Here is a 26,856-nt window from a genome sequence, read left to right as displayed (position 1 = left end):
TGAAGTCATCAAGAAGTCCAAAGAGGCAGGATGCCTGTTAAACACACTGCCTGCTTTCTGTTGGTCAGTTGGTAGAAAATCACTAGATGTGTCGCTATATTAGCTCCTTGTCACATATACATTTCTAAACGCTCCACTGGATTAAAAAAAAGTCCCCAAATCTAAGACTCACTATCGAGAGGAATTTGTATACCGGCACTAGGTTAGGCAGCTTTGGCACGGAGGGGTCCTCGTACCTTGCCGGCACCAGCTGCCTGCGTCAGGCTCTCCTCTTTCTCGTCTGGACGGGCGTGGAAGGTGCAGAAATGGTATGTGGGGTATAGATGGTTCGTTGAGTTTCTCGCTCGTAGTCGCAAGCGGCTGCTGTTTCTGTGGCTTGTGCCCTTTTGCTGAACGGGGACAGCTACATTCTGTCTTCCCTTTATGTTTTTGTTTTTTTTTTTGCCTGGAAGCGTTTTGCTTTAGTTCTGGTTTGGTTCTTGAACATGAAACTACCACCACTACTACTACCATACAATCCTTGGATACCCCCAAGGATTGTATTTTCTTTTTGGCTGATGAAGTAAAACTAGCAGCTTCAGTGACATGCGTAGCAATTTGAATTAATAATTTCAATAGGATTGAATAAGTTAATAGTCTGTACGTCAATCAGGAGTTCTTACTTAGTCCTTGAGACACCTGGACAGTCGGGTTTTCAGGATATTCACAATGAATAAGGTAGATTTGCAGGCACAGTCTCCATTCAGGTCGATTCAGTAAACGCGCGGGAGACCCTGTGCTCCGAGGCCGTCCCTAGTGCCTCCTTATTGGCAGAAGTGGCGGCTGTCAGTGGGTTTGACAGCCGACGCTTAATTTTACCGGCGTCGGTTGTTGAAGCCACTGACAGCCACGGGTTCGGAACACCGACGCCCGGCAAAATTGAGTGTCCGTTTCCCAACCCGTGGGCAGATTGTTCTTTTTTTTTTTTTAATTTTTGGGGCTTCCGACTTAACTTAATATCATAGCAATTTTAATATTAAGTGCCAGCCGAAATTAACTCCTGACTGGCTAGGTATTTCTCTAGGACTGGGTTGAGAACCACAGTGGTAAATCATACACAAGGGTTATTTTGATAAACTGGAAATATAAGTGATGACTTTTAGCATAGATCTGAGAGAAAAAAGTTTGTATAAAGTTACATATATTTTTTGGTTTCTGTGTTTTTCCACATAGTTCATTCCATATCTAGTGTTGCCTTTCATGTTGTGAATAAGGCAAAAAAGGGATGAGAAAGGGATATGAAGATGAGGAATAGGGAAGAGCTGTGCAAGAGGAAACGGAGGCAGCGTGAAGAAGCTAAAATAGTATTTGAATAATACAAAGTTTAAAGAATGTATTTTGGGGATATTTGAAAGTTAATAATTGTGACTATATAGATGTCAGTCTTCCAGATAGGATGTTAAAAAAGAGAAAAGTAGTTTGCTGCTAAATCTGCTGCTCAGATTAGTTTTGCATTCATTTTGTGCCCGGCACAGAATATGAAAAGTCCCAGACTCTGTAGCCTAGAAGTAGGTAAATGTTCTCGGTACTTCCAAAACAGCTCAGCTCAACAATTTGTTGGATCCTAAGAAATAGATTTTTTAAAAATAGAATTTTAATTTTTGCTGGGTTGGTATGGAAGGGATTTCTTTTTTTACATGAATCATGTAAAATTGATTTCCCTACAAAATATAAATTTTGTGTGTGATGCAAGGTACTTCCAGTGCACACACCTAATTTCATTAGTTTTATTTGGTTTGAAATGTATTAGTGATTAATTATTTCAAGAAAAAAACTGTTAATTTCATAATATTACACGAGTATTTGCCACAATAGCTTGTTTCCCACTAATACCACTTGGTGACCAGGGCTATGATTCTGTCCTGAAATTTTCTAGGATCCTAGAAACTATTTTCCCAAACATTTTTTTTAATTGCTTCATTTTATCAAGGGAAATGTATAGGTATCTTTCCATCATAAGAGAGAATCTCATAAGATAGGAAATATTCAAACAATGTAGTTCTCCAGTGAATTATAAATGGCTTTTTAAAAAGGTTTCCTGTGGTTACATGTCCTGTCTGATGCTAATTCATTCAGTAAATGTGAGACACTGCTGCTTTAATATTATTAGATAAATCTGTCAAACTTGAATTTTACAATGCTTCATTTGTTTGCTCATGTTTTTGAAGGGGACACCTCAGAAGGATGTTGTGATAAAATCTGATGCCCCCAGCCTACTGTTAATGGAAAAACATGCTGGTTATATAGCATCATATGGAGCAAAGAAGGATGATTATGTATGTATCAACTTATTGTTCTAAAGTTTTTGAAATACTTTGTGCCAAATTCACCTTGAGGATTAGGATCCTGTCTTTTTTGTATTAATTACAGAAGTCATGTTGTTCCTGACATGTTCCAAGTGTGTTGCTTTTGCAGTTGTCATATGGAGAGGATAGTATGGGGTAGTTGAAGAGAATTAATTTTTTTATAAGACAGATATTAAATATTTCAACAAATATTACAATTTTCTGTTGCATAAAAGTCAAATAATTGTGTGATATATATGCTTCATCCACAAAAATACCTTTTGTGTGTGTGTATATATATGTATATATACATATATATATATTCACTAATAAACTTTAATTATAAAAACAATAGAAGTAAACTACTGATAAAAAAAACCCAACACATTTTAAGGAGATCGTCGCATAGAAACCTAGGATACAATGGTAGATAAAGAACTGGATGTACTAAAGCAGTGGCCCCTAACCCTGTCCTGGGGGCCCACCAGCCAGTCAGGTTTTCAGGATATCCACAATGAATATGCACGAGAGATTTGCATGCACCATTGTATCCTAACACATAATTGTGCACATGAGGCAATTCTGTGTTCAAAAAAAGAAGACTTTGGAGGCTTTGTTTTAGTTCTATGAAAATGACAAAATATAATTATTAATGAATGAAATGTAAATTTCTTAAAAAATGTTTGTAGTATGCTTAATTCAAAACAAATCATTCTACGCAAATTATAAAAGAAATCAATAAAGCAGTGAGATAACAGATGAGAAATATGACAGTCCTCTGTACTTTTAGGACTACTGCATGTCGGAATATTTGAGGATGAGTGGTGTCTACTGGGGCCTGACTGTAATGGATCTCATGGGGCAGCTGCATCGTATGAACAAAGAAGAAATACTTGCATTTATCAAGCCATGTCAGCATGAGTGTGGCGGACTAAGTGCTAGTATAGGTCACGATCCCCACCTTTTATATACTCTTAGTGCTGTTCAGGTAAATATATTCTTGATAAGTGTTAACTGCATAATGTATTACCTGCCTTTCTGAGTAAGAAATTCATCCATGGTAATGAAGAGTGGTTGTCTTGATTTATCGAACAAGGTCAGGTAAACCAGTCTGTCACTCGTCTCTATCCATAGTAAAGTATTGAGGTTTTGTTGGAGCAACTTTAATGAGAAACAATGTATGAATCATTTTAGCTCCTCTTTCTTATTATTCCCTTTCCATGAATAAACACTGGGGGGGAGAGCAGCAGCAGCTTGCCTTCACCCAAGCACATAACTCAAATATTAAGTATGAGGAAGAAAACTTTGACCACAAGCAATTGTCTAGTGATTTTTCTTGTGTTTTTAGTGCCTTCCAAAATTAGTTGTTAATATTGATGTCCACATCTGTCAGTCATAGGTGCTGTCCAGAACATGGAGCTGAACAGCAGTAAAACACACTTTAATAAATCCTGAGGTTTATTGGTCATTCTTCTTTTTCCATAGTTGTTAAAATTTAGAATAAGAGCTCTTACGTTAGAAAGTTTTCTCAAGGGTGGTGTTTATTAATTACAGAATCATCAACTATAAACATGGCAAGAAAAAGTGAATTCAGGGTTTTTCTTTAAGAAGAGTTATTTCATATGTAGAATGTGCTACTTTCACTTGATCATCAGTTTAAAGGTACTCATGTTGATCTTCTGAAGGTGGTCTGGCAATATTGAGCAATGCATCTGATCCTGTGTCGACACGGCTCAGACGAGTTAATTTCGCATGCTAAGAAGACAATATGTGGAAGACACTGGTTTGCTTCCTGATTACAGCTTTTGCTTTATGGATGACACTGAGGGCAGCTTTCACACCCCTTTAGGTGCAGAGTTGGAAAGGAGTTCCAGCCATTGCACAGCAGCAATACCTACTGGCTTGCTAATTGGTGCACTTGTATTGTGTTCCAAGAGGAGTTATATTCTTTGCCTTTCAATCAGAGGATTGGTGCTGAGATTGATGGGAGGGTGGTTAAAAGCTTATGGTTTCTTAGCCCTAGTTTGCCTGGTTCCCATTGAGCTGTAAATGCAGAGGAACAGATGGAAGCTGCTGGATCAGAAACTAAAATGCTCAATGTATAGCATGGTGTACCCGTTTGTTTTCAGTGTTGAGGTCTTTGCAAACTAAAATATAGAATATATTCAACTCTGTCTTTTTTTTTTTTTTTCCTATTTTTAATGGTATATTTTTAAGTTGAATCTTTGCCGCCACCACTAGGGCAGCATTCGTACACTGTAGCTCATTCACTCTAGTTCTTAAGTAATAGTACACTTAGGACTTTCTCAGATATTCTGGGGAGAACACATAATGAATGTGTTTGCCCTGATTTTCTCAGCTTTGCTTTCATTGGTGGTGCTGGTGTAATCATTGGGGTCAGGCACCATTGTCCTCAGTGAAGCATGAACTGGAAGCTAAGGATGTTCAAAGAGCAATGCTGCTGGCACCTTTCCTCTGCAAATTTTGTTCCTCTCAGTTCTTTACAGAGACAGCCAAGTGAGAAGCCTTTTGAAAGCTTGCGAACTATATTTTCCTAAGCAGAGTGCCTAGTCTGTGGTGCATGTAATAAGCTGTCCCTGATATTTTTTTTTTTTTTTGGATTGAGACATCGTTAACTACTAAAATTGATGTCTGCAATTGTAGAAAATATTCTTGGCTAAGTTACAGAAATGTTCCTGAAATGAAGCAAAATTCTACATCTTGGCAATACTTGAAGTTCTTGCAGCAAAAAATTGGTGCTAATGGGCTGCTGTGCCCAAGTCACTTGTAGTGGCTCCTGAAATGATAGGCAAACAAGTTTCTGAGTTCAGGGAAAGGGAGAACCACTTTCTCCCATACTCAAGAATTCACATTAAAATTAAGTACAAGTAAACAGAGAAAACTAGTTCTGTGAAATTTGGGGCCTTATTCAAGAAATCATTTTCCAAACTGAGGAAAGACCTTTTAGAATAAAGCCTTTAGTGTTGAAAGTTCTAGAAATGACTGTTAGCTGCTTTCATTGTAATCCTTTGTGTTGCTTTTTGCTTTTATTGCAGATCCTTACTCTTTATGATAGCCTCTGTGTTGTTGATGTAAATAAAATTGTCGAATATGTACAAAGTCTGCAGCAAGAAGATGGGTCATTTGCTGGAGACAAATGGGGTAACATTTTAATTTTTAAACTGGATCTCATGGATAGAGGGCTAGTTTATGCTCAGGCATAGAGCAGAGCCAATCACTCTTTAATAATTTGATTCACACAACTAATTTGCTCTGTCTTCAAGGTAGATTTTGTTTACTTAGCAAGACTGAAATCTTCTCCTCTGCATCCTTGGAATGTAATGGTAGGGTGTAGCTTTTTTGTGTAACAGTGTCACAGCAGGCACATTTTCCCGGTGAGTTTAGCAAGGTACTGATGCATTTGTTTATCTTTACAGGGGAAATTGACACAAGGTTTTCTTTTTGTGCAGTAGCAACCCTGGCCCTTTTGGTAAGATTTTCAGCTAACCATTGTCTAAAGATAGCTGCCTCAGTACATTTTAATATATTGAACTCTGGCCCAGGCTTCTGCATTGTTAAAAGTTTTTACTGTACGATAGCCATTCAGGGGCTGGTGTACAGTGAATTGATAGTCTCTATCTTGGCCATCAAAATTAGTAAGTCTCAGCAGAAAGACAGAAACATGAGGACATAGAAACAGAGCTACACATAGAACTGGTCCTTCCACAACAGGGTTAAGCTGGAAGGCTAAAGAAGCAGAGAAATAGAAAACTTTCATAGAATCAGGGGCTTCAGTTTGTATTACAGTTGACCTTTCATTTACATTTACAGTTCATTTACAAAAGTGTAGCTTATGATGTGGATTTACTTAATAGACTGTAGACCGTTCTGTTTGTTCTGTGCCTCTTTATCTTGACTGTTATGCAGAATTGTCAGTCTTAGCTGATTTTTTTTTTTTCCCCCCAATTGTATGCTTATGTAAAAGTGGTTCTCTGCCTTTCAGGGGAAACTGAATGCCATTAATCTAGAAAAAGCAATAGAATTTGTTTTGTCCTGCATGAACTTCGATGGAGGGTTTGGTTGCAGACCAGGATCTGAATCCCATGCAGGACAGGTAAGAACTATTGTGTGTTTGCAAGTGGACAATCGCATAAAAGACATCCTTCTTAAATAAGAGCTTTATATGTGCAAATCCCCAATTTTATGATTGGATTAATGAATTCAAAATATGGTTGCATAACACACCTGCAAAACAAAATGTTTGGAATCACACCCCAATGATATCTGGAAGCAGCAGGACTCTCAGAAGAGCAGACAAAATGAGCGAGATAATCTAGATAATTCTTATATGGTTGTTGCCAACTTTTCAGGTGCAGTAATTTAAAAAACAAACTTAAAAAATCCCATTTCAGTCCTAGATTCTGTCGTCTTCATCTGTCAGTTTAAATGTAATGCTGCTTTTGAAAACAAATAGAGGAATTTTTTAATAAATATTTAGGGAGTGAGGTGTATTTGACTGTCAGACATATTGGATAAATGTTAGAAGTTCTGTTTTTCAAAACGCCTTCCATTTTTGTCCCCATAGTAAAAATCTAGTCCCACTTGGTGTGCTAGTATACTAAAGCTCTTGATTTAAGTGTTTGAATATTTTGCTTGCACTGCTCCACCTGGCTGTGGTCCATAAAGTGGTATATAGTGAGGGTACTCATCCCATATTCTGTCTCCCAGCAGCTGGGCTCCTGCACCAAAAGCTGTTTTCTGTTCCTTCCTTTAGAAATTATAGGCTTCGGCAGACAAGAGAGTATTTACCTTTTCTGGTCCTACACGGTGGAATGTAGTGAAGAAGGAGGTTAACTATTTTAATTTTGGAAGAAGTTGAAAATAATACTTATAAAAAGAAATACATAGAAAATGTAATTATTTTAAATTTTCTATGTATTTTATTTTTTATGAATGGTTGGTTATACTGTGATCCGCAATGATTAATATTTTTATTGGAATTCAGCAGAACACAAGTTCGCGTAAATAAAAATAAGTCTATATTTTCTTTGGTTAGAAAAACGTCATTGTTTTGGTTTCTTTTATAGCCATGGTCCTATCTTATTCACCTGTACCCTTTTATACATGGCTGGTTTTGTCATATTGCTACCCTGACTTCTTGCAAGTTCTTTTCTATTGGATTACCACCTTTTATTTCAGTTGAGACAAGTACTTCTGAAATAAAAGTACTGGTTACAATTCATGTAAATAGTAAAAAGAACTACTAATACAAATGTTAGGCTGGTAGTAGCCACAATAAATGTGTCCTCCTACCAGTACTAACACAGGAATGCCAACAGTAAAAATATTTTTGTAAGCATAAGATTAGTCTGTAGTATAAAGCTATGGATGTGTCACTGCTTATTAAGATAGGTTGGAAGAGTGAAAATCCTCAGTGCACCATGTTTGGGTACATAAACTAAAAAAATAAGTATTTCCTTACTGGGTTTTTTTTTTATTATTATTAAAAGTACGCCTCTATCTTCTTCACTTTAATTGTATGGGATGTTCTATTTACAAACAATCTTCACTTCCAAAAAATTATTTTAATTTACATTTTTCTACACTTTATACTGTTATATATTGATTACCATTCTTGTTGGCTGGCTGAGTGTCAAAAGAGAATGCAAGATGCATTAATATCTCTGTGGCCCACTAAAATATTAGTGATTTACTCTGTTCAACTTCAGAACTTTTAAGCAGCATGCCTGGTTAGCTGTGCAAAGTTTTCTTTTCATGTAGATTTTAAAAACAGATTTTATGTGAATGATAAGGACAAGATTTTATGATCACTTTATTTTCTGGAACAGAACCAGCTAAAAACTATTTTCAAAATCCACATGAAATGTTATGTCTGTAATTCTAGATCTATTGTTGCACAGGATTCTTGGCCATAACGGGCCAACTGCACCAAGTGAATGTTGATCTGCTGGGCTGGTGGCTTTGTGAGCGGCAGCTGCCCTCTGGAGGGCTCAACGGACGACCAGAGAAGGTATTTGGTTCGGTGGAATGTACCAAATTATCATTGTTCATGCAGACTGATGTGCCAATAAGAATTCTAATTACTTAAAAAAAAGTATTTATAATCCTTAAAAGTACTTATATTCTTGAAGGCCTTGTTTAACAGAATGAACTAAATATGGATTGGCAAATTTGTCACTTTAAAATTTGAAAAGTAATACTGGATCACTCAACTTGGCATACTATAGAACTGATGGGAGGAGTAGCCTAGTGGTTAGAGGGCTACAAAGCAGGAGACAGGGTTCGAGTCCCTCTGTCGCTCCTTGTGACCTTGGGCAAGTCACTTTACCCTCCATTGCCCTCTGGGGATAGGGAAATACCTATAGTACCTGAATGTAATCCACTTTGAAGCGCTGTGAAAAGTGGAATATAAATCTAAATAAATAAAAATAAATATTTGTATGCTTGTTTATGAACCAGAAACATTTCTGGGTTCCTCTTCTTTGTATTTACTAATAAAGTAACTAAAACTAAAGGATTAAGATTAATGCAGTAGGGAGAGAGGAGACCACAGACTGAATCAGACTTGTGACTGCATAGTAGGCAGGGAAAAATGGGCAGATTGGGTGGACCAAGAGGTCCTTGTCTGCTGTCTTCTCTGCTTGTTTTAACACAGGATGCCCTAATGCTATCTTTTGGCAGTTACCAGATGTTTGCTATTCATGGTGGGTTCTGGCATCTCTAAAAATAATTGGGAGACTTCATTGGATTGACAGAGAGAAGCTGCGTTCTTTTATCTTGGCTTGTCAGGATGAGGAGGCTGGAGGATTTGCTGACAGGCCTGGTGACATGGTGAGCACCATAGCAGTTAAATGTCCATTTAGTTTATAATGGCTATCATTTTGCAGCACATCTTCTAAGCAGGATTTTTAATGATCCTGAACTGCTTTTTAGAAAACACTTTTGACGTAACACAATATGTAGCATTAGATTTTTTTTGTTGTAAAATCTCAGTGATTAGAGCACATTGAAAGGAGTCAGATATTCAGGAGCAGCTAAATTGCTGGAAATAGTATGCATATTTTGTACCCCATCTTGCTCAATCCAGGGAGTGATATGCAGCCTGTTAAAGGGTTCTTTGTACTGTAAATGTTAGAAAAAATGTCCTATTAACATTTAATCAATGCATTTGTATTAATTTAGTAGGAAAATCATGTAATATATTTGTGGAAAGACTTATTTATGTGGCTATACTAAATCTTTTTTTTTTTTTTTTGGTAGGTGGATCCTTTTCACACTTTATTTGGAATTGCTGGACTATCACTGTTGGGAGAAGAACAAGTGAAACCCGTTAATCCCGTGTTCTGTATGCCTGAAGAGGTTCTGAGAAGAATCAACGTTCAACCTGAACTTGTGAGTTAGAGTAGTCTAGGATTACCATTTTTCAATGCTCTGATTAGGAAACATTCAACAAGGATAGACTTTTTCAGACTGATCTATAGCTTTTAGGCAGCCATATAGAAGAATTAATGCCAGGAAAGCTTTACTGGGTCACTCTGATCAATTCTGCAGAGCAAAAAGCCCTTCTATGTGCTCACTTGAACACCCTGAATTTGGGGACCTCTGTTTACATTTATACAATGACATGTCATTGTACTGTAAATCTTATGTTAACATTTTCACAATGTATTTTGTTAGAATGAATTCATTTAAATAAATTATATGGTTATTTATTTTAGATTGTATAACAGGCATGGAAATTCTAAAGCTTATCTAACATGTTTCTGTTCTGTAAATTAAAAGAGCCTTCTCTTTTGATTCTTGTTGGCAAATCATTGCAGTGGCCTGACTTATCTAATGCCTCCTGGAACTCTTACCCTCTAGCAGCCCAGAAAACCATAGAGCATTAATACAATTGTTTGAAACAACAAAAAAAGTCTGCTTAAAATCAGCATGCTCTGTACTTTACTTGTTGCAGCTTGTAACATTTTATTCCATATTCTGTTTTAAACAGCTTATTCAGTTGCAGATTTGAATTGATGTAAACTATCTTCAGAGCCCTAAAGATTTCTCTAAAATGTTTAGTATTGCCTTCCAGTAGGTATAAGTACAGAGAAAATCTTTAACATTTGCCTGACCAATTCCAGTGAGTAGGTATCAAGTGTTCATTTCAAGTTCACTCTTCTCTTTTTTTTTTTTTTTCCTTTGTCTGAGGGTCACAGTAATCTCATTAGAAGTAGAGAGAGTGTGTGTGTGTGTGGGGGGGGGGGGGGGGGGGCGGAGATATATGATTTATACATTGCATGGGACAGGTACCTTCTCAGAAGTGCTCCTCCTGTTTTATGCATGTGAATTGTACTCTCAAAAAAATCAACAAGTAAAAGTATGCACGAAACCCGCATTCCCAAGTAAGGCGGTGGAATTTACGTGCATACTTTTCAAAAGTATGCGTGTAAATCTACTCGCAGACAGTGCTCTGAGCAGTGTCTGAAACTTTGTGTGTAAATCTCTGTGCAGTTCCAGCCAGCCTGTGAATTTTCTAAGAAAGATTCAGGCTCATGTTCCCTGAAGGCTTTAGCCCTATTCAGACTGTTGAAAAATGAACTGTTATGAGCACACTCTGTTGTTGCACTGAAAATGAACTTGCAGTGGCATATTCTGACACACAATGTGATGGCTGCTCAATCTTAAAGATCATATCCTTACATTTATATGTGAATGCAGTGTTATAAAATCATGACAACTACACTTTCTGTAACAAAAACAACTTTAATTACACTACCAGTATCAAATTGGGGCCTTAACACTGAAGCCACAGTCCTGAAAATAAAAATGGTATTCAGATGTTAAATGGCACATTTTGAAACCAAGGTTTTGTTTTATGCCTTGTAAAAATTATTATGCTATGAATAAAGCATTTCCTTTAAGCAAAGACTGCAAATTGGAGAATGAATGGTGGCAAATAATATATTTATTTCCTATCTTCTATACAAATGTATCCTAACTATTTGAGTAACTTAGGAAATGCAATAAATGATATGGAAGATGCTGATGACAACAATGACTAATAGTGAGATAAGCAACGGGCCTGAATACGACCAGGGTAAGGGAGAAAAGAAAATAATTTTGTAGACGTGGTCAAAGTATGGGGGGAGGACTGAAGGGGGTCTTACTTGACTTGCTTGAGAGGGCAGTAGAAGATGAAAAAAGGGCATGTAAAAGGCGCACTGGGAAGAGAGAATTTTAAATGGAGCTTTATTCACAAGTTGAATAGACTTTCACTGCATGATGTTACTGTTTTTGCTAGTGTTATTGCCTTAAAGCACCCAAATATTTGGTTTATAATTTGGTTGACAGTAACAATCATTACATATCTCCCCTTCCCCCTTTTTTTTTTAGTCTACTTTCAAATCATTGTACAGTAGGTAATATCAGAAAAAAAATACTGGTGTTCAAAGTTTTGGAAAGCTGCTCCTTTGTAGCAGCTTCCATCCCTGTGAATAACATAAATTGTGCTGTTACTGTTTCTGTACTATCGCCACCGTTGTACCTAAACTATAAGTATAGAATAACAGGCTAAGAGTGGACTCTGAAGATGTAAAAAAAAAAAAGGGACATGTCCATAATAAGAGGTACACCAGTCAAAAATACAAAAAATATAGCAGAGAAGGAAATGTGACCTAGTACTAATTAAAAAAAATTAAAAGGGGGGAGAAGCAAGAACCTGGAAATGGGCAAACCAGTGTTCATGTCAACACAGGGCTAACCTGCTGTGTGCTGCAGTAAAATGCCAAATAATGATTCCCAGTGCAGTTCATGTGCTATTTAAAAAGAGCTGAGTCTGATGCTAGCATTGGCCCCAGGCCTACTGGTTAGTGCTGAGTGGGAGAAAGCTATTTACACACTATATAGGTAAGAAGCCTATAAAACACGCTAAGACAGGCAGTTTTGTAAAACAATTCTCCAACTTTGCAAAAAAAAAAAAAAAAAAAAAAAAAAAGGTTTTTAAAGTTTAAAACTTTTTTTAAAAATCATCTTATTTATCAGATTTTGCAAATTAAATAAAATATAACACTCTGCCATGGAAATAAATGGAATAACTACATATAAGCAAGCACATGAAAGTAATCTTTAAACATGAATAATAAAAAAAAAAAAAAAGCAGCTGTAGTCTCCATAACAAAGATCTCAATATTTGAGAGGGAGGCAGAAATATCATAGGGGAGTACTAAGGAAAAATTCAGTTCATAAAAGAAACAGGCTTAACATGGATCAAGACAGCACAATAAACTAATGCCCTATTGAACAGACTCTGGGGAAGATGTCAAAGGGTTCTTGGAATCCAGGCAATCTGGGCTTGGTGGACCATTGGCCTGACCCAGGGTGGCATTTCCTATGTGCTTTTGAGTGAATGCTGGTACTAACTCAGAGAACGAACCCTTTAGTATTGCTCTTGTACACAACTGATTTTGTTTAAATAAGACTGACTTTATACTTAAAAACTGAAAATGAAGACCTAATAATATTTATTTTATTTGGCCTGGAAATTTCAGTGTTAGAAAAAAAAAAAAAGTCAGTGGAAGAAAAATCAGTAGAAAAGTCATTATTCCACTGACCTTTTTTGTTCTAATATTGAAATTCACAGGTAAAATAAAATAGAAAGTAAAAATGAAGCTCCCTAAATATGTTTAAAAGAGGTACATGTAAATGTTCTTTGGTTCACATGGGTGAGGACTGCTGCTAGCAAACTAATCTGTGATTTAATTAAGGTGGGAAGCGCTCCAATTCCCTCCTACCTGCCTGGCACCATGGTCTCCCCTCATTTTGTGATTCTTTAAGCAGGAGACGCTGTTGGAGGTGAACATGGAACCTGATTCAGTCGGTGCTGACAGCCCTTTCTGTGGGCTTGTCCCTGTCCAATCAGGAAGCCTATGGGCGGGGGGGGGCAGGGCCTGTGCGTGCACATCCTGGCTCAGGTCCCATGGTCACTTGCATGTACTGGGCCAAGAATCACCCTTAATAGCTTTTGCTACTTCAAGAGCTGTGACGTGAAGTACTGGAAGGAAAGGGGAGAGTGTAAAAGCCTGCAGAGAGGCTAGGAGGGAGGAAAGAAAGCACCAAGGCCCTTGAGTTAGGAGTGGGTGAACAGAGCCCAAGTTGCAAGTGTCTAATCTGAACTGCTGGGATTTGGAAAGTTTGAAGAAAGCCCTGGGTGGAGCCTGAACTGTTTAGTTTTGCAGTAGTGTGGGCCTGATGTAATAAGGTCCAGTGCCCTTATGGCAGGCAAATTTAACCCTGGTCTGTAAGACTGTTTTTTGTGAGAAAAAACACACGCTAAAATTAAAATGCAGGTAAAACCTGCACTAGGATTAGCACATCTGCACTGTAAACCCATGTTGATGAATCTATTCAGTATTTCCCTACAATGCAAAGAAGTGCACTCGGCGTCAGACTGCTTTGGGTACATTTTTGTAACACTGATAAATTAACTTCTGGGTCAAAGATAAGGAAAGATATCATTCCTGCCCCTGCCAGCACTTGCTTACCCTGAGGCACTGACCTGCAATCCTGTCCACCAGAGACTGCAGCCATATCTGGAACCTGCCCTGTGTATGAGTACAGACCTGGCCCCTAGGCTGCAGACCCGGGCAACTGTGTTTTGTCTATGCAGGTAGTTGGCATCTTGCACAACTGTGCCTTGGGGCCACATTTGAATGTGTACACCAGGGTTTGTCAGAAATATGTTCTGGTACACTTGGCTGGGCTTTGAGAAAAGGTGGTTTTAAAGAGCAGAGCAGGATGAGTCAGGCAGATATTATGCAGCAAAAGTATTTATTCTTGGAAAGCTTCCGTTTGTTACAGACAGTCTATCAAAAAGGGATTGTGCTTTTAAGTTAGGGAGAAGAGGCAGACTTTGTGTACAAGTGTCTGTTTTCTTCAACCAGTTCTGCCCAGGTATATGTATTTAAAAACTTTATTCCCGCTCGATCTACAATGCTTGACAGTTTATTTATTTATTTATTTATTTTTGGTTTTTATATACCGGAAGTTCCTGTATACAATACATATCACTCCGGTTCACATTTAACAGAAATAACTATCGCCGGGGAGGCGGTTTACATGGAACATGTATACACATTCATAAAATCATTGCTGGATAAAATAAGGCAAGACAAACATCACATGCTTCCCTCGCTCAATTATACTACCAGCATTAATTGCAACAATGACACAGCAGCGTTGGTGGACACAAGCTTTACTCAACCCATTGTTATAACTTAATTGTAGAAGATACAGTAGTTCCCAATATGATATTACTATTAACAGAATGCCTGTTCAAATAAAAATGTTTTTAACTTCCTAAAATAAAGTAATGAAATCTTTTTTTTTTTTTTCAACTTATCTGGCAAAGTATTCCATAATAGAAGACCCTCCTTCACTAATGGAAAAGAAAAGCAATTTTCATCCAGGAAACAACCTGTATCTGGCATTATGGATGTAATTATCGTGCGGAGGCATTCCTGCGTCTCTGACTCTGCTGTTCCTTGTGCTTGGCACCTGTGAAAGAAGGTGTTAGGGGGTAGGATTTCTCACCCTTCAGGGCAGGAAAGCCTGAAAAACAATTGGGACTGTAAAAAGGGCTGGCAATATTTACACATGTACCAGTTTTATTAGATTACACAACTCTATACATTTCTGCTAACAGCACATTTATCTAATTGTGGGTAATAATCTCAGTAAAACACAACTATATACAATTTCTACAAGGTATCAACGGGCACGCTTAGCTACTTGGGGGTGTTAACTCCCACCAAAATACCACCCTATAGAAGACCTCGGCTCCCAAAGGACTTTCTGTAATCCAGAAACATAGGTGGACAAAGAATCAAGAGACTGGGCAGCAACAGGGGTATACAAATGGTTCACAAGGCCCATGGCGCGGCCAGTACAGAGTTGAAATGGGGTCATCCCTGTTTGTTTCATTGGGGAATATCTGAGAGCCAAGAATGCAGCAGGCAAAGCCTGCAGCCAAGTGCCAGCTAAAGTATTGAGGATTTTCGTCATTTGAGTTTTCAACAGGCCATTAAATCGTTCAACCAGCCCGTTGGAAGAAGGATGGTAAACAGAAACAAAGTGGCACTTGATATGGAGATCTTGTATTAACAGGGAAAGTAAATTATTATGAAAATGTGATCCATTATCTGTACAAATCTGGGCAGGAAGCCTGAAACAGGGTATTATCTGTTAACAGTATTCGTGCCAAAACTTCTGCTGTCTCATGCTTGCAGAGATATGCCTCCACCCAGTGGGCAAATGGGCAGATGAGTACCCCAATTCAGTAGCACCCATAATCAGTAAAATCTGCATACCACTCTAGAAAAGGACCTTGAGGTACTGGTACTGGCCCTTGTGGTACACGAGGCCCTCACTTGGGGGTAGAAACATAGCATTGCTCACAAATTTTCACAAACGTCTACATTTCTGCTTTAACTTTGGGGCCCAAATATTCAGGGTAATGTAATGCATGCATAATAAGGTGTAATGCTGAAATGAGCACACAGGGCAAACTCTCTGATGAATTCCAGACATTGCATTTCCATCTGAGCTCACATCTCAGTGTCTCCCAAATCGTAGGCTCAGTAAGCGGGGCAAGAGTCTGCATAGCAATGACTTCCTGCTTGTCAGGTTGAGCTTGAGACTTACTACGGATAACACAAAGCAAGCTGGCAGTAACTTCCTGAGCTGCACTGTCAGCCGGAGAATTATAGTAAGAGAGCCAGTCCTGGTTCCATGTATGTGCTTTTAATCCCTTCTTATGTCTCCCTTCTAATAATTCCAGACTAGCAATCCACAAGGGAAGGAAGGATATGGGCGACCCTCCGGCTCCCACAAAACCTCTTTTGTGCCACTTCCTAAGATGCTGTGTTAAAATGCGAATCAGTGTATATATTAATGTCCTGATCTTGAAACACCCAGGCTAGAGCTGTCAGTTCTGCACACTGAGCACTGTCTTGTGTCTGGCAGGGAGCGCTGTCCCTGATGAACAGGCTGGAAAGAATGCCAGGGGAAGGCAAGGGCAGCGAACCCTGCCCTACCACGAGTGCAGGACCTATCAGTGAACCAACTTAGAGCTCCCGGTAGCAGGCTCGCTCCAACTGTAATGCCAAGAGGCAAAGGCAATACGGCTGCACCACAAACATGTTCTAGATTCCAAGGAATTGCTTGCAACATTTGGGCCAAAAAGGCATAAGGTGGTTTCTTAGCAAAGGGTTTCACTGAGGCTCGCAAACTCAGCAATATCGCCTGATACTTGTCCAGGCTAGGGGGCTGCGAAACTGACTAAAGAGTCTTTCAACAACTGAACGGGGGACCATCAGGGAAATATCAACTCCCGGTATATGATTGTGCAGTTTTAAAACTGCTTGTGCAGACGCCGCAACCGCTTGCTCACCTTCAGTAAAAGAATCCTCAAATGCTGAAAATGACCCAGAAAAGAAGGCTAAGGGGTGCGGCAGCAGCTGCCCAGGCTGCCTGACCATGGTATGCCAGCAAATCAACAGGCTGCCCCACCGTGTAAAATGATAAAAGAGGCGCTGACATGACAGCCTGCACTAACTCGGAGACGATTTCCTGATCTTCCTGTGTGAGCGTAATGGGGTCAGAACCCTTCACCTGTTTCCTGAGGGGTTGTGAGTGGGCACTATAGGCTGGGATCCATAGTCTGCAAAAATTCAACAGCCCTAAAAGTCCTCTAATCTGTGTCACAGTCTCAGGTAGAGCCATTCTGAGCTTCTTGCTGCATTTTACCTGTTTCTTTTCCCCTCTGGACCAGTCCATATACCCAAAAACTTTACCCTAGGGAGGCAAATCTGGGCATTGGTTGGGTTGACCTTAAACCCCTCATCAGAGATGAGAATTATACAGTTCAGTTTTTCTTCTACCTCCTAAGGGATAGATTTCCACCTGTTTGCAATCTCCAAATAGCTCTCAAACGCTGCCTCACTTTATGGTCATATCAGTGCACTGTACTGTATCAGCCACTGAACTTGCATTTTCGACGCGCTAGCTTTACCCCTTATTCAGTAAGGGGCCGAAAACACGCGTCCAACCCCCCGAACCTAATAGCGCCCGCAACATGCAAATGCATGTTGATGGCCCTATTAGGTATTCTTGCGAGATTCAGAAAACAAAATGTGCAGCCAAGCCGCACATTTTGCTTTCAGAAATTAGCGCCTACCCAAAGGTAGGCGCTAATTTCTTCGTGCACCCTCCGACTTAATATCATGGCGATATTAAGTCGGAGGTCCCGAAGGGTAAAAAAAAAAAAAAAAAAAAAAATTGAAATCGGCCCGCGGCTGTCGGGTCGAAAACCGGACGCTCAATTTTGCCGGCGTCCGGTTTCCGAGCCCGTGGCTGTCAGCGGGCTCGAGAACCGACGCCGGCAAAATTGAGCGTTAGCTGTCAAACCCGTTGACAGCCGCCGCTCCGATCCAAAAGGAGGCGCTAGGGACGCGCTAGTGTCCCTAGCGCCTCCTTTTGCCTGTTTTTACTGCCGGAACTCATTTAAATACAGAATCGCGCGAACAGGAGAGTAGCCTGTGCGTGCGCCCGCTCTCCCGCATTTTTACTATATCGGCCCGTTTGTTTGTTTGTAAAGCGTACTGCAGGCCTGGATTTAGGCATAGGCAACATAGACAACTGCCTTCAGTTCAAATTGTTATAGGCACTGGAGTGCTGCTGCTGCCTTTGCCTACACCCTATGGGCCGGATTTTAAAAGGGTTATGTGCATAAGGTACGCGCGTAACCCTTTTAAACACCCCCCCCCCCCCCTGCGCACGCCGAGCCTATTTTGCATAGGCTCGGCGGCGCGCGCAAGCTCTGGGACGCACATATGTCCCGGGGCTTGCAAAAAGGGGCGGTCGGGAGCGTGGCCGGGGGTGTGGTTTTGGATCGGGGGCGTGTTTGGGTTGTGTGGGCGGTAGGGGGGTGTGGCCGAGTGCCCTGACACAGCGGCCTGTGTTGGGGCCTGCCGCACCAGCGCGCGTAGGTTCCTACTGCCTGGAGGCAGTAGGAACTTTTCAGATAAAGGTAGGAGGGGGTCTAGATAGGGCCGGGGGGGTGGGAGGAAAAGCCGCTCCGAAATCGGAGGGAACGGGCAGCGCGCAGGGCTCGGCGTGCGCTGACCCCGGATTTTATAAGATACGCGCGGCTACGCACATATCTTATAAGATCCAGCGTACTTTTGTTTGCGCCTGCAGGGCGAACAAAAGTACGCGTGCGCTGTCTTTTAAAATGTACCCCTTAGTGTAATGCCACGCCGCCACTTCTCTTCTCTTGCGGTGTCAGTTCCTATGGCAGCAGTACAGACAATGAAGCAAAATCAGCCTGGGGCTTTCCAAAGCCCTTTCGTGCCGATGGGCTCTGTGGTGCCCTGCCCCTTGCATGGGTTTCGCTGGTACCAGGAAGCCCGTGTGGAAGGACAGGGGGTGCAGCGCTGCAGGGTCCGTTAGCACAGAAGGGTTCCGGAAGGCCCCATGCTAATTTTTCTTCATTGTCTCTACTGCTGCTGCCATCAGAGGAGGGGCTGGTGCCATAACTGAAAGATGAGGAGGGGGAGCAAGAGGACTCCTCCTCCTATTGCCTATGGGTGCACAGCGGCTTAATCCAGCCCTGGGTGCCATAGATTTTTTTTTTTTGCACGTGAGTAAATGAAAACTCACCAAAATATTAAGCTGTAGGTTTTATATCATCATCATCTTCTATGTAAGGTCCAGGCTGTCCCACACCTCCCACGCCTCATTCTTGCATGCTGCCTGTGAAGGGAGGGGCTGGAGCAGGAAGCAAAGAGCTGTCCTCTGCTGCCTGACATTTGAGGCTCTGGCCAATATAGTCATCAGGGACAACCCTGTGTGCTCAGAGACTGGGCCCCTTGCTATATCCATAATAGAAGCAGTCCTGCTGATGATGTCCCCTTAGGCCTGAAACCCAGGGCAGCAGCTCCTCTCACCCACCCTAGACCTGGCACTGCTTGCAGCTACTTCCTGAACAGTGCTGGTGGTCAGATGCTGCCAGTCCTTCAAGCAGTGGCATAGCTACGGGTGGGCCATGCCACCCAGTTTTTTCCTTTGTTTTGCTAGGGAGCCAGTGGCTAACAGACAGCATGGTGTATCCAAAGAGCATGCCTCCTGGTGGCTTCACAAGCGGTATTATGTGGCCCCAATGAATGCTGGTAGCCTAAGTGAGGAGCCACCTGCAAGCAGTTAGGAGATGGGCTTAACAGCGGCAGGGCAGAGAGTGGAATCCTTGCACTCGAGGGCCAAAGGATCAGAGGAACTCATGGCCGTGCCACGGGAGCTTTTCCAGCCGGCGTTAGTAACAACATGACGATCGGCAAAGCAGGTCTCCCTCCCGTTACAGAAGATCAGCGTCTCTGAGGAGGAAAGACAGCCTGCCCTCAAGCTGCTCATCTGAGCACTGCTGCAATTCATAATTCAACCAAGGGGATCAATGTGAAAAGGACGCAGCTGCTAGTAAGAATCTGAGTGAGAGATTAGACTGCTGGGGCAGGGAGGTCAATGTGAGACAGCTTGAGGAAGTGTAAAGGAGCGAGTGTGGGAGATTGAGAACAAGGGGAGAAGGAGAGGTGTGACTTAAAATGCTGGGAATGAGTGGGGAGTGGAGGGGAGTAAGTGTGAGACTGCTGGAGACAGGTACGAAGAAGGAGTGAGGTGAATGCAGACTGTTGACGTGGAGAAGGAAGAAAGGGGTGAATATGAGACTGCCAGGGGATGGGTGGAAAGGGGGAGAGGGCTGAGGGTGAGACTGTTGGGGATGGGTGGGTAGAGGGAGAAGGGTGGGTGAGAACACGGGATGGGGGGGAGGAGAGGGGTGAGTGTAAGATTGTCGGGGATGAGTGGGAAGGAGGAGAGGGATAAGAGTGAGACTGCTGGAGATATGGGAAGAGGGATGCGTGTGAGACTCTAGGATGAGTGAGGAGGGAGAGAGTGAGTGTGAGACTGCTGGAGATGGATGAAGAGGAGAGGGCTGTGAGACTATAGGGGACAGGTGGATAGGGGAGAGTGTGAGACTAACAGGGATAAGCGAGCAGGGGGAGAGGATTGAGAGTGAGACTGCCAGAGACACAGGGAGAGGGGAGTGTGAGACTGTCTGGAACGGATGGGTAGGGGTAGAGGGGTGAGTGTGAGAATACTGGGGTTGGAGGAGGAGGAGAGGGGTAAGTGTCAGACTGCTAGGTGATGGCGGGGAGAAGGAAAGGGTTAAGTGTGAGACTCCTGGAGATTGGTAAGAGGAGAAAGGCAAGTGGGAGTGTTAAGAATGGGAGGGTATAAAAAGGTGAGTGTGGGGTTGCTGAGGAAGGGGGAGGAAAGGGATGAGTGTGAACTTCTTACCTTTCATGCCCTCCCACCTATCCCCTGCACTCCAGCAGTCTCTCAAGTCTCAGCCCCTTATCAGCTGTCTCTTTCAATGTCCTTCTTCTCTACCAGGATCTATCTCTCTCATTATGGGAGAACGAGCATTGAGAGAGAGAGACTGTTGGGGACAGGAGTTTAGACTTAGAGATTGTCCTCACAATTTGTACATGTGTTAAATGGTTAAAACAAAAGGAATATATGTGAACAAACTACATAATTGTGTTAACAGTAAAATAAAATTAGTTTAAAACAAGGGCAATAGCAAGAACAATTCTTGGTTTCTGGTACAGGTCCATATTGCACCTTGTCAGATTACATTTCTGGCCTACACTAGTAGCAGGATACAACAGATTTTATTGCTGTAGCTGCTGTTTCTCTGTTTTTGCAGTAGAGGATGGATGAACTTTTGGATTGAGGATGGTAACATTATTATTTTCTGATGATGTATTTTTAGATGTTTTAAGCTCATTATTATACTTATATTCTTGTTGTAAATCTCTCAGGATGTCCTTTAGGTATGGAAAGCAGTATATAAATTGGAATATTATGATCTCCCAGATGTTCTTCCTGCTCTTTCATTTCTGGGAAGTGTTTGACTTTCTCAGTCAGTTCTGGGAAATGTGCATCTCTGATACCTTTGTATTTTACACAGAATGGAAGAAATGTATTTCTATTTTTCCAGGGTTGGACTGCAGGCAAAGTCAAGCTTTTTGAGGTTTCCAGTTCAGCTTTTGTCTATATATTTCTGTTTCTACTTTGTGGTCATTTATTCTGTAATTGGTGAGGGTCTGTGTTCTGCATGTTTGACTGAGGTGAAGGGATCTGCAGCACTCCAGTTTCCTTTTCTATTTTCTAATCGGCACGTCCCAATGGTTAGTGCAGTTAGTGTAGCTGGGTTTAAAAAAGGTTTGGATAAGTTCACGGAGGAGAAGTCCATTAACTGCTATTAATCAAGTTGACTTAGGGAATAGCCACTGCTATTACTGGCATAGTAGCATGGGATCCACTTAGTGTGTTGGTACGTGCCAGGTACTTGTAGCCTGGATTGGCCACTGTTGGAAACAGGTAGGGATGTGCATTCGTCCTGTTTCAGCCACCCCGAAAAACGAAGAAAAATTTTCCCGTTAGTGCACGCTAACCCGAAATTCGGGGCGGCTGAAAAAAAAAAAAAAGGCCCGAACCGCAGGAAACTGAAATTTCCCGCGGTGGGACGATAACGAAGGCTGAACCGAAAGGTTCAGCCGAAGTACATCTCTAGAAACAAGATGCTGGGCTTGATAGACTCAGTCTGATCCAACATGGCAACTTCTTATGTTATTAAATTCTTATGGGAGGGTGTATGGTGTTTTAGGGAAGTGGTTCTCAACTTTTCATGACTACTGTACTTCTTTCAAGAATTTTAGATGTCTTGTGAAGCCCTAAGGTTACAGAAATACAAAATTCACAGCAAATACTATAGCTTCTATTCAAAAAGATGTGCTAAGTATTCACACCAAAGCACACACTATTTAGTATGCACATACATAAATTTACATACAGAGTTACACCTGCTCCTGTGGAGGTGTAACTTTGTGATAGTTATACACACACCCATGAATTTTCAAAGCAGATTTATGCACATAAGTCTGCTTTGAAAATTCTGGCTCAAGTCTGTGAGTAACAGGAACCTTAACCTTATAAAGTTTGTTTGGAAATTACCCTCAAAATATTAAAGTATCACCTGTGAAATATGACAGCAGTTGCCCACTATTTAGAAACCTGTTGTCAGGTGCACTGTACAGAATTACTTATCAATAAGAGTGCAAGTGCCATGGCCTGTATGCTTAGTGCCCGCCCATGTGAACCTTGGGCCCAGCCAAAATATCAGTTCTGGCTAGCCACTGCCTTCAAGCCTATTATATCTTTTTCTTTTCTTTCTTAGTAATTATCATTGAAACTTGGTGCTTCCTTTCACATTTCTGTGTTTTGATATTGTAAACCAACTTGAGTCCTTTTTGGAGTAGGGCGACATATATGAAATGAAATATTGTGGACTCGAATTTGATCATGTGTGTTATTTGTTCTTTTTCATGTTTCTGTACAGAGGCGGGAGGGGGTGTCTTTTTACTTATTATAATTTCTTAACTTATCTGTCATATTTTCCCCCAGTGTTATACTTGAGATATACTGGAAATGATAATAAATATAAAAAATACCCCAAATGGCACATACCCCCCATATCCCTTACTCCAAACACATTTTAAGAGAATCTAAGTGTTCCCTACACTTTGTTTCTGTTTCTTTTTTAATATTGGAAGGAGTGAGATGACCATAATTTAATACCGTTAAAAGGTTGTATAAGGTCCAATAGTGATATATTCTAGAAGACTAATGGTTATAGCTCATCTTGAATAACATATTCACGTTTGGTGACTGGACGTCAAAAACTGCAACACTGGAATTAGGCTTGTCAAATTCTCCAACCTGATCAGCAAGCACAGCGCCAGATTTAAGATTTTGGTGCTCACAGGCAGGGCTAGAGTGTGGAGGGAGAGAGTCCCACTCCACCAGAGATTGGAAATGGCATTAGTGCAAGGCAAGCTGGAGCAAGCAACTCTTCGGCCCAGATATTTGTTGCTCTAACCAGTGGTGTAGCCAGAATTTATTTTTTGGGTGGGCACAAGGTTAACATGGGTGGGTTGTGGGCATGCAGGTCTGAGACCTACTAGTTGTTTTCTTATTGATAAATAATGCCATATACTGCACCCTAGAATGGCTTTCTAAGTAATTTGCAACAGACATTATGCATCATGCGTGAAACTTTAAAACATTTTACCTCAATTATTTCAAGCACTTACCAGCATTAAAAACTTCCTGCAGGGGTACTTTGGGGGGAGGGGGGGGGGGCGTTGCTGCTATACACAGGGCCGATGCAAGGGTATTAAGCACCCTAGGCAAACCTTATAGCCTGGCGCCATCCCCCCACCTCCCCATACACTATTTTAAATTATGAATTTATAACATATTTTACATGAAAAGTGACATTCTGAGGTAAAATTAATATACATGTTGTGATAATTTCATGCACTGTTGTGATGCCAAGAAATCTTTGCATCTTGGAATTCATATGGCATAATACCTATTGTGATATAATTTGGCATGGTCCTCCCATATGAACACACAGTACTATTTGCCAACACTCAAAGAATAACAACCCTACCTATGAAACAGAATACCACAAATATTACACCAGAATCTAAAATATCAATACACCTCCTATCAGGAAAACAGAACAGGCCAAGCTACTACAGATCCCTACAGAGAAACCACATGCTAAGAATGCTTCATCTCAGTCTTTGCATGCAGAACACAAACTCTCACCAAATACAGAATAAAGCCACATAAACATATGTTTATGTTTTATTGTTATCTACCTCGTTATACATTTATATTTGCAACATGTTATGAATCGGCACGCTGAACCTTATCTTTTTAGGTTCTGAACCGTTCTGCCAGTTACTCTATATTTCTAGCCTTTCTACTCGTTCACATGGCCCATGCCTTATTACTTCCCTGTTTTAATGTATATCCCTGTTCTATGTATTTTCCGAGCTATTGTTATAATGTAAACCGATGTGATGTACACACTAACACCGGTATATAAAAAAAAAAAAAATCTTTAATAAATAAATAAAGTATAAATAGAAATGTGCAGACAAAAACTGAACTGTAAAACACATCTTGCCAGACTCTATACAGTGCAACAATAGAAAAACAAAAATTTCACCATTCCTCATGAAACAATAAATAAAATCAAGATATATAAATCATTAATCATAATTATAAAATCATACTAATACAATAATTTCAAAACAGCATATGAATAGAATATCCAATAATTAAAGACGCATGCAAAGTTTGAAAGCTTTACCAAACACCAATAAAATATTTCAAACACCAGACACATCACACAGTACCCAATAATTAAAATGGTAGTCAATCAAGAAAAATGAACTTAAAAAGCCACCTTTACTTACCCTCTCCAGCAGTTCTCCTACTCCTTTCCCTTGCAGGCCACACCAGAAGCAGCAGTAGCTGCTGAAGCTGTCCTCACGGTCCTCTTCCTTAGGGACCACAACCAGTCTCCTCTCTCTCACACACACACACACCAGCCACACCCTCAGGACCAGTTTCTGTCTCTCACACACCAATCATCTCCCCAACCAGTCTCTCTCTCTCTCTCACACACACAAGCACACACATACCAGTCATCTCCCTGATCAGTCTCTCTCAAACATACACACGTCACCTCTCTGGCTAGTCTCTCTCAATCACACAATGCTCTCGCTCTCTCTTACTTACACACAGGCTTTCAATCACACACATGCTCTCTCTATTTCACTTACACTCAAGCTCTCAATCACACACATGCCCTCTCTCTCACAGCCACAAGCCAGCCAAAAACATGCTCCATCTCTCTCTCGCACACACATTGACACACACAAGTACCCTCCCTGACTCACATATACACCACACACATACAGAAGCACCTTCCCTGTTTCACACACAGAAGCACCATTCCTTTCTCACATACACCTCACATACACACACACAGAAGCACCATTCCTTTCTCACATACACCTCATATACACACACACAGAAGAACCATTCCTTTCTCACATACACACACACAGAAGCACCATTCCTTTCTCACATACACCTCACATACACACACACACACACACACAGAAGCACCATTCCTTTCTCACATACACCTCACATACAAACACACATAAGCACTATTCCTTTCTCACATACACACCACATACACACACACAGAAGCTCCATTCCTTTCTCACATATATACCACATACACACACACACAGAAGCTCCATTCCTTTCTCACAAAAATACCACATACACACACAGAAGCTCCATTCCTTTCTCACATACACACCACATAAACACACACACAGAAGCACCCTTCCGATCTCAAATACATATACACATAAAGGCCCCCAGCTGACCAGCTTGTCTCCGGCGGCGGCTAGCAGCGCCGGTCTTCATTTCTTCAGCCCCCGCCGGCCTAGTCTCCGGCGGCGGTTGGCTGCGCTAATCTTCTTTTCTTTGGCCCCGCCGGCCTGGTCTCTGGCGGCGGCTGGCAGCGCCGGTCTTCATTTCTTCGGCCCCTGCCAGCGCCGGTCTTCATGCCAGTCACCAACGTATATAATTTCTTCGGCCCCCACTGGCCTGGTCTCTGGTGGCGGCTGGCAGCGCCGGTCTTCATTTCTTCAGCCCCCGCCGGCCTGGTCGCCGGCTGGCAGCGACGGTGCTCCACTTCTGGTTCCAATTGGGCGGGCAGCTGCCCACCCAGGCCCACCCTTGGCTACGCCACTGGCTCTAACCCTAGGCAATCACCTATGTTGCCTTATGTCTAAATCTGGACCTGGGCCAGCAGGTAAGGACCGGAGTATGGATGCCAAAAAAGATTCCCAAAGGGTGACATTCCCAGCCTTAACAGCCTCAATTGCTTGGCTGCACTACAACTATCCAGCTGCTATCTCTGGGGTTGTGTGTGGCCTACGGATCTCTTGCACGTGCCACAGAGTGGGCACTGTTGCGCTTGCGCGAGAAATTCCCGCGCTCGCCGTTTCGTTGTTGGCGGCGTTTAGCTGATAACGGTTGGGGAAAAAACGAGGTGGTTTTTTTTTTTTTTTTTTTGGCGCTCTCTCTCGCCCACGGCTTTTGGTCAGATGCTAAAGAAAGCCACTTTTCACGTCGAAGGCGGCGCGATACTCGGGGAAACGTCGGCTTCTTATTCCGGCCTCGGCTCGTCTTCCTCGGAGGCGGCGCGGCGGCCGAGGTATCGCTTAGGTCTATTGGAGACTCCGCGGCCTGGTGCCGTTGTACCATCGGAGGATAAACGCGGGTCTGCGAAACGAGTGGCCGGGGGAGATTCCTTCAGCAGCGGCTTCAGCGCGGGAGCGGCCGGTACCAGCACCGAACTGCTCAGAGGTATCGGCCGCGAAACGCGTTCAGGCTGCCTTCGCTTTGTCTTTTAGTTCGCAAATTATGTAAACACCCACATAGCGAACCATTTCGATTACATGAGTTTATA

General features: G+C 41.6%; 2 protein-coding genes across 4 annotated transcripts in view; both read left to right on the top strand.

Moving 5' to 3' along the window:
• The first annotated feature begins 44 nt into the window (after nt 1-44).
• RABGGTB (Rab geranylgeranyltransferase subunit beta) lies at nt 45-9,847 on the top strand. Of its 3 annotated transcripts, none has more exons than XM_029618522.1 (9): nt 45-308; nt 2,208-2,315; nt 3,115-3,312; nt 5,381-5,486; nt 5,762-5,814; nt 6,328-6,438; nt 8,230-8,355; nt 9,027-9,176; nt 9,606-9,847. In XM_029618522.1, exons 1-9 carry the CDS (start codon nt 306-308, stop codon nt 9,744-9,746), a joined length of 996 nt encoding a protein of 331 aa, XP_029474382.1. In that variant the 5' UTR covers nt 45-305; the 3' UTR covers nt 9,747-9,847. The 3 variants fall into 3 exon arrangements, with proteins under 3 accessions (XP_029474382.1, XP_029474383.1, XP_029474381.1); XM_029618521.1 differs by lacking the exon at nt 45-308 and adding an exon at nt 405-717; XM_029618523.1 differs by lacking the exons at nt 45-308; nt 9,027-9,176 and adding an exon at nt 388-717.
• A 16,609-nt stretch (nt 9,848-26,456) lies between these two features.
• MSH4 (mutS homolog 4) overlaps nt 26,457-26,856 on the top strand; it is a 184,508-nt gene continuing 184,108 nt past the window's right edge. Inside the window, exon 1 of the mRNA XM_029618699.1 lies at nt 26,457-26,753. Within this exon, the coding sequence (XP_029474559.1) occupies nt 26,492-26,753 (262 nt within the window). The 5' untranslated portion in view covers nt 26,457-26,491. The remainder of the gene's footprint in view (nt 26,754-26,856) is intronic.

This window comes from Rhinatrema bivittatum, chromosome 10 (assembly GCF_901001135.1).
Source record: "Rhinatrema bivittatum chromosome 10, aRhiBiv1.1, whole genome shotgun sequence".
Taxonomy (NCBI): Eukaryota; Metazoa; Chordata; class Amphibia; order Gymnophiona; family Rhinatrematidae; genus Rhinatrema; species Rhinatrema bivittatum.
The sequence above is the reverse complement of the archived record's forward strand: the minus strand, read 5'-3'. Positions and strand labels throughout refer to the sequence as shown.